The following is an 8,486-nucleotide window of genomic DNA, read 5'->3' on the forward strand; positions in this document are numbered from 1 at the left end:
AAGGACAAGATGAGTAATGAGGGAACAATCTCTTGTTTATAAATGGATCTTTAATCAGCAGTTTAGAAAGGCAGACTGAAAAATAAATTAAATAGAGCATGTTTTGAAAGTGTAGCTAAGCATGAATGTCASTTAAAAATTGGCCTCACAGGCAATACTTGATTACTTTTTTGTCCTTCTCTTAAAAGAAAACATGGACAAAACTTGAKATGTTTCTAGAAGATACTGTGAAAAGAGTCGGGAGGCCAGTGAAACATAGCAGAAAGAAGCAAGAAAAAACAATCCAGTATTTAGGGTATTTAGAGCAAGAGTTTCAGCTGTTGGTAGAACTAGTAAAATAGGTAATTAAATCAAATATGAAGCTTTTATTCTGTTATTATAACTTAAGCCTGCCACCACAGTCTGTAAAGACACACAGAGCTTGAGATCTGTCTCAGCTCCCTGTGCCAGCCTTACTTTGGACTTCAGGTGCACTCCCTTCTCATTTCCTATGRCACACAGAGCCCTTTCCCTGCTTTYTTCYAGTTCCCTTAGAACTGGGTCAGCTGTTCCTCCCAGGCCTTTTAGATGCCTTTTTCTCCCCCTCCTGGTTCAGGCTGCAGATGGCTCTTATTGGTTCTCCTCTTTATAGAGCAAGACATTCCACAGAATTAATGCTGTAAGGCTAGAATTTTGTGTGCTGGGATGTTTCTGTTTTGTTTCCAATATTCAGAATAAGAATCTTGAGAAAAAACAAAGCCAGCAATACAGTCACTCTTGAAAAGATGGAAGGACACCAGCTAGGGAGGAGTTGTTTGAATGTGATGACATTCAGTACACTTCTGTTGAATAGAACAAAGGCTCTCTTATGCTTGCTTATCACTCCTTCAGTATTAGGAAAGCTCTGAGAAGTGCTGTCAAAATGCATATGAAACCCAGCATGGGGAARTTGTTTGTGTGTTTCTTTTCTCTTGCTCCTGAGTTATTTTGATTATGCATAATTGGATACCCCTCACTAAAAATCCTATAGAATTCAATTTCTTTGTGGGTGGCAGGGAACTTTTTTTTTTTTTGCTAAAGTATAGGATAAAGAGGATTAGTATCTCAGATTCAGCTTCTATTCAGTCTTCTTCCTTAAAGATTTTGGGCAGCAATTTTACTCTGTGCTGTAGTTGATCCCCTCAGAAGTGGGACTACCAGTCTGTCTCACAACATGGTGACACTAAATAAATTATGTGGAATTTCAGGACATCATCACATGTGAAAGCACCACATATAATTGTTTTTAATTCAGTAATTCTAAAGGAAGCATGGAGTTGTCTTTATTTGTTGTGCTCATGGTTAGTGAGGCCTCATTTCTGGTCTGGGATTGAGTAGACCATCTCTTCATGCTGATATTTCTCACAATAGGTTGCTGTATTGGTCTCTAAACTAAATCTTAGCAGTCTGGTTTTATATTGAGGCACTTTACTGTATATAATCTTTAAAGGGTAATGGATGTGTCAAACAGTTCTTTGTTATTAAACCAGTTTTACAACAGAACGGAAACTAGTTTGCAGTTGGATGCATTTATTGAAACAGGTGCTTCTCAGGAGGACGTATGTGCAATAAGGAGCTTAAAGTAAAATTAAGCTGACACATTTAATTTTCAAATGCATGATGAATTAGACTTTGCTTGACCTTTCATCTTCTTGGGAAGAATGGGTACAGCCTGCTTTTAAGATGTCCTTTGTTAAATACGCTGGGTCTGTATTCAATGTTCTCTCACTGTGTGTTCTCTYGTGCTTTAATTTTAACAGTTTGCATTTTTTTAACATCTTTTATATTCAACCTGATGTTCAACTAGTCTAGTAACTGAATCACCTTTTTAAACCAAGCTCTTGTCCTCCCTCTACAGGAGAATTTGCAGCGTTCAAGTAGCCACAGCACCATGGCAGCACCCACTCTGTTATTTAAGTCTTGTGTTCTTACAGTTTCTTAACATCCAAACTTCCATTCTGCTCCGCAAAACCTAAAGTAATTTAGAAAAAATATCCTTAAGCTCAAAAGTGGAGCAGAATGGAACTGCCAGTCCAACACAATGGGAAAAAAAGAACCTTTTTGGGAACCAGAGTCCTCTGCTGCCAGTGTTTGTCCTTCAACACAAACCAGCACGTGCATTCGGAGACCCGCAGTGGCTGCCTGTGCCTGGCATCATTCCCCGGAGAGAGGAGAGGGCACTCGTGTGGGACTGTGCTGCTCGGGCCTGAGGGGATGGAGCTGCTGCTGCTGCTGCTGCTGCTGCAACTTAGGAGACTTGCTTTGGATGGTCTGCCGGTCAGCTTTCTCCCTCTAACTGTAACCATCAGAGGCTCAACATCTGATGAGTGCTAATTTCAACGGATCGTTTACCATTCTTGTCCTTTTTTTTCCTGGTGTACTTACTGATTTATGGACATCGCAGTATCCCCTTTTCACYGTATTGCAGTGTCAGACACTTCCATCTGTCTATACTGCTGGGATTTTCCATTAAAATTAAAACTGTGGGGCTGTGGGAGATGGAGGTGTTATTCTGAAGGCAGAGAGATTCGTCTGAAGGAAAAGGGGATGCTGCCACACCTTTTTTTCAGATTTACTTTACCATTTCTTAAAAAGAACAAACAACAACCACCATCCTTATCCTTTTTCCTTTTCCGATATTTTCTTGGTATGTGCATATACAACATCTTTGTGAAGGATTAGGTCGATCCTTCTTTTGTTGGTCCAGCAACAAACTGAAGTTTAAAAAAAATGTAGCGAGATTGTCCTGTCTTTTATTTTCTTTGTATCATATGATACAATGTATTTATCAAAGATGCTACTGCAGCATCTGAAGTCTGTAGAAATCCCAATACAGACTGAGTGGTGTATGTACCTACTTTAAAAGTTTTATTTTAAACGAGGGTGCAGGTTAATGCCAGGTACCTTACCAATATGTAATGTTTTCATAAATGAGGAAAAAAGTTCTCAGGTTGAATTGAATACAAATACAAGCTCCCCCTAGAATTAGACATTCCAAAAATTATGTTTTGGTACTTTCAAGAGCTTTTTTTAAAGGATTTTTATCCTGTTAACTAAACGTCCTCTGATAAGTGTATGTGTAAACGTGGAGCATCTTGTCCTAATGGCAAGTTGTCAGATCAAAACGGTACTTGCTGGATCCACGCTGACTACTCCTCACTGCTTTCCTCCCTGTCATCTCTTCCCATCTGTTTGTCTTTCCCTTTCTGTACGTTTTGCAAWCTAGGATGAAGGTGGCGGTATCTCCATTAGAGTGCTTTGTTTTCCTGTCCTCCAGTCSTGGTTTTCAAATGGTTAGTAGCTTTCTGACAAGTTACCCAGTCAGGGGGAAAAAAAGGCAACTCATAAAGTTCTGCACATCATTTACCTCTTGTAGAATATCTCGTGATGTGATCTGTTTGCAGAGTTCTCTGGTATGTGGTATTACCTGTAAATTATTTGTACAGAGGCAAGGCAGACCACATTGGAAAGAAACTCAAGCTCAGACAGGAGTTTTCAGAATTTGGTTCGTATCAGCCCTGTACCACTCCAGGTGAGGCAGGGGAACTGACCCCCCCTAGCAGGGAGGTTCTTGCTGGGAGGAGATGGGAGAGCATTTAACAAAATCATGACAAATAAATGAAGGAGTTAAATGTGTGTGAATGTGGTGTCTGTGCTAAACATAGATGTACCGAGTGAGGATGCTGTCCTGCCCTCCCTAGGCAAAGTTGGATTGTTTCTGTCTGCAGAAGGTTGCTCCCAGATGAAGTGAGAAACGCACATCAGAAGTAGAAGGTGCTTTTAGTACCCTGGAATTTTGAGGTGTTGTTGGTAGTCTGTTACGTTTGTCAGTAAAAATTTACTGGAGCTGTAGGGACCGGACTAATCTGAAGTGGGAATTAAAACTGAAATACTGTGTATTCATATTAATTCCACAAACATTAGCAAGATAGCAATAGTAAATGACTTAATAGTCACTACAAGAATGAAGTGATTCATGTTGGTACATGAATAGAATTGATTTTGTGTACAGGACGCATTTTAAAAACAAAAAGAAAAAAAGAAAACAAAAAAAAAGCACAAATTTTTTCTTGTCTGCTGTGGGTCTTCAGATGCTGTAAGGTTTTTTCCTTATTGAGATTGGCAGGAATTTCAAAAGTAGCAATAGCCACTTTCCCGTGTGGAGAAGCTCACGGCCGAGCAGTGGTRTGCAGATGGTGCAGTCAGAGTGCTCCCCAGTGATCATCTGAGGCCACTACTGAGAGATGGAGGGAGCCTGGGGCCACTGGTGTCAGCAGGCAGGTGASAGCATTTGCCAGGTCGGGCTCCCAGAGGGGGAAATCATCACTGCTTCTTTCACCCCACACTTCTCTCCAGCCCTTTATGGGCTGTGGCCCCATTTGTACACGTYGGGGGTACTGAGGTAAATGTTCTCTCAAATGAAACTGTTCACAGARCAAGTATGGACAGGTGGTTCAACACTCATTTGTTTCACAGAGCTTGTTAAAAGCCCTTGTTTCCTTCCATCAAGCAAAGCTGGCAGAAGATTCTCTGTTAGGAACTTTGTTCTATCTTTGCTTAAAATGAGCTTACTTTGGTGAAGATTCATTACCTGTTAGTCTACAACATGCTTCTTGAGCCCATAGGAAAAGCACAAGGAAAGTTGCTATCCTTGTCCATGCAAAGCACTTTATAAGTAACACATGATCTCTGGGGTTTTATTTTGGTTTGGTTTTTTTTTTTTCTTTTTTTAATTTGGGTTTGTTCATTTGTAGTTTTGTTTTTCTGTTTTGTTTCTGGTTTTGTTTTGGGTTGTTTGGTTTTTTTTTTCCCCCTGAGGAATGTGCAAGTTGTTTGGCTGCTGTTTAGAGAAGTTCTTTCAGGATGCATTTCTACTGGTTTTCTCGTTTGTTTCCCTCTAGATAGCTGTAGTAACATGTGTTTGTCTGTAAGAGTTCCCAGGTAATGCTCATGCAAAACTTTGGAAGAGATGTGGTTTGTAAATAATTGGGATTAATTCTGGTTTTATCTTTTCCTTCAGGAGTTTTTCGGGATGTCTTGCATGCCATCAGAACCAGTCTTAAAGATGCCCTGTAGATATTTAGTGAATGGGGGAACAAGAATAGTTGAGAAATAAGTGCTCTCTGTAGCAGTGGAATGAAGGAAGTAAACTGAARTGACCAATACATTCATGCCTGTTACCCCAAATTCCTTAAGCTTCTTCCTGGTGTCCCAACCACAGTGTGGAAATGTGAGTACATATTTTGTGTGTACATGTTGGGACAAACACCTAGAGTCACACTGCTTCTCTTATTTAGGATCTCATATTTAATAATCATTTGTAGAAGTACCAGTGTCCAGTCCCAGTTATTCATGTCTTTATCGACCAAGCACAGCCCTTCCCCTCTGCCTTTCCTTTTCCATAGTGTTAACAGAGGCCTGGTACCTGTTGCACCTTCCTGCTCAGTCTGTGATTGTTTCCCCAGGCATATTTGTCAGAACTGTGGCACTGTGGTAGAGCTCAAACCAAATGGCAGGAATATAGAGGCCAGGTTGCTTTGMAAGTTAATTTTTGTGTCAGTTAAATCCTACATGGCCCCACATACCATTAGATACCATTAGCTGTGTAAATTTTTTTTTTTCTAAATTCATGCAGGTCATTAAATTAAGCCACTCTTCTTTTTATGTTTGCCCAAAATAATCTTTTCTTGAATTCTGTAGCAGTTGATGATGATGCAGAATGTTTGAGAACAAATGCTGCCATTTTATCATGGCATTTTAGCATCACTTGGGTTACTATGTGCTAATTACAGGCAGAATTTGGCCTTTTGACATAAAATGAGTGAAATTCTGACYGTGGATGAATATCATGTCTTTACACAAATGCCCAAATTGGGGGACAAGTAACCTGAAGATCACACATGAAGTTTTCCTTCTGTGTTTGCCTGGTGGTATAAATKCATCCAGCACTTTACAGAAGGCTGAGGGAAGCCAGATCCCCAGACACCTCACAAACAAGTACAAATTGAAGCTTTGATATCTGGAGGGGCTGAATTTAGGAGAGAAGCATGTAGACATTTCACACTTTTGCAGCCTCTAGTTTTCATTCCCTTCCTGACTGTGAGCGCAGCGTGTGTAGCACAAACTCTTCATAGTACTGTAGACAACGTGTCCTCTGTTGATTAAAAAGTGTCACCAGTAGCACAGTGGGACAGGCAAAGCTTCTGGGTACAGTCAAGTTAAAAAGTATATGAGTCGATTTGTAGGACATCACTCTGAAGGTGCTGAGTATTCTGGTTTTCTGTGATGCATTTTACATAGAAGTTTGTGAAACAAAGTTAATTTACTGCAGCCTTGTTAGTGTGCATTTGCCCTTGGTGTTTGYTTTGGCCAGCATTTGAAATACCTTTCTTCACTGCTTCATTGCTTCACACCGACTTCACACCCACCACATGAAGTTTAACATGGACAGGTCCCAGATTGTGCACCTGGGATGGGCAACCCTGGTTGTGTGTATAGTCTGGGGAGTGAGAGGCTGGAGAGCACCGAGGGACCTGGGGATCCTGGGCCATGGCAACATGAGCCAGCAGTGCCCTGACAACCAGGAGGGACATCCCTGTCCTGGGGACAGCAGGGACAGCATCACCAGCCAGGCATGGGAAGGGATTGTCCCCCTCTGCTCTGGGCTGGGGGGGCCTCACCTCGAGTGTTGGGGGCAGTTTTGGATGCCACAATATGAGATATGAAGCTATTAGAGGGTGTCCAGAAGAGACCACGAGGATGGTGAAGGGTGTGCAGGGGAAGCTGTTTGAGGAGTTGGTGAGGCCATTTAGATCTGGTCAGCGTGGAGGAGACTGAGGGGAGGCCTCATTGCAGTTACAACTTCCTCGTGAGGGGAAGAGGAGGGACAGACACTCATCTCTGCTCTGTGGTGACAGTGACAGGACCCCATCGAGGGAATGGCCTGAAGTTGCATCGGGGAGGTTTAGGTTGGGTATCAGGAAAAGGTTCTTCATCCAGGGGGTGGTCAGACACTGGAACGGCTCCCCAGGGATGTGATCACAGCACCAAGCCTGACAGAGCTCAACAAGTGTTTGGACAATGCTCTCAGGCACATGGGGTGATTCTTGGGGCATCCYGTGCAGGGCCARGAGTTGGACTTGAATAASCCTTGTGGTTCCCTTCCAACTCAGCGTATTTTATGATGCTATGATTCTTATGTAATAAACTCTCAGAAGAGCAGAGCCAAGTTGTTAAAAAGTTTTCATTTAAGTTGCAACAATGCTAACACAGAAGCTAGAAAGTCAGCACCATGGCAGCAGTAACTATGAACCTGTGGAAGGAGGAAGCTTGAAAAGCTGCAGAATATRGACTACACCAAGTGTGAATTCAGATGAAAACTAACATCTCTCTTTGGTTTAGAAGAGAGCTACCAAGACCCTCTGTTCAATGGTTTACATAGCGATCCCCCAAAACAGTTTTTGTAGTTTGCCAAACGATCACGTGCCTTTGCAACCTTAAAAAGTACAACAGAATGTAAACCAGGTGCTTTGTAATTAGAGCAGTGTCTTTGGTTTGCATCTGCTGCAGTAGTTTTGTATATAGCTATCCCTGTAGTACGTAGTTTGGAGTTGGGCAACTTCTGTCAAGGAGCAAGGAGGGCAAAGAGCATTCCCCACAATACCACRTTTCAAAGCTAAAAATTGAAGGATACCAAATTTAGTTACAGTCAGCCTGCTGCTTGAAATCTGTTTGATCAACACTTAATAAGGTTCATTTAATTTAAATTAAGTAAGCCCTCCTTCCCCTCTGAAGACGCAGAGATCTTGTTAAGAAAGCTCTGAAGAGGCCCCAAGTTACACTCTCATAGCATCTTGGAATGAGATGGCAAATGAAAAATGAGAGCCAGATGAGGAGAAACTGATGGCTAATACTCATGTAATCGAATATATCAGACCATACAATTAGTTCCTTGTCCCAGAAAATGCAGTAAGTTTTGTTTTCTGGGATGTCAGTAGGTTTCCTCAGTTTTTCCTTGGGCCTGCTGCAGTTGCTGTTCAGTGCTCACATCCTGTTATTGCACATTAACTGGGGGAGATGGTAGGTGTCTTGTCAGCTGAGGGACAGCCAGTAGGTGTGAATTTGATTTGTTCAGATTTCAAACTGGTGATGTAGATTTCTGGCAGTACCTACATATCAGTGTCATATTTAACCTACTTGTCCATGAAGGACAAAAGAATGGGTTTGGATATTAGTGCTTTTTCAGATCTTTTCCTTTTCTTCACTGGGGTAAGACTTTTGGCATAATTGTAAATTATGAAGTTATGTCTAAATGCACTATAAAACATCAGACCAATTTTAATTTGTGTTCATTCCTTTTAGAAAACGAAATATAAAAAAAATGTTTTACCTATATTCCAGGAGCTGTCTGGAATCTTTCTACCTACCCCAAATTCTGCACTAAAAGTACATGTGATGGTTACTTTGTC

At 41.4% G+C, this 8,486-nt stretch overlaps 1 protein-coding gene across 1 annotated transcript in view; it reads left to right on the forward strand.

Moving 5' to 3' along the window:
* BRAF (B-Raf proto-oncogene, serine/threonine kinase) overlaps positions 1-3,470 on the forward strand; it is a 75,648-nt gene extending 72,178 nt beyond the window's left edge. Inside the window, exon 19 of the mRNA XM_057374489.1 lies at positions 1,877-3,470. Within this exon, the coding sequence (XP_057230472.1) occupies positions 1,877-1,899 (23 nt within the window). The 3' untranslated portion in view covers positions 1,900-3,470. The remainder of the gene's footprint in view (positions 1-1,876) is intronic.
* The last annotated feature ends 5,016 nt before the right edge of the window (positions 3,471-8,486 follow it).

Source organism: Malurus melanocephalus, unplaced genomic scaffold (assembly GCF_030028575.1).
Source record: "Malurus melanocephalus ecotype Western Australia unplaced genomic scaffold, MMel_1.1 scaffold_226, whole genome shotgun sequence".
Taxonomy (NCBI): domain Eukaryota; kingdom Metazoa; phylum Chordata; class Aves; order Passeriformes; family Maluridae; genus Malurus; species Malurus melanocephalus.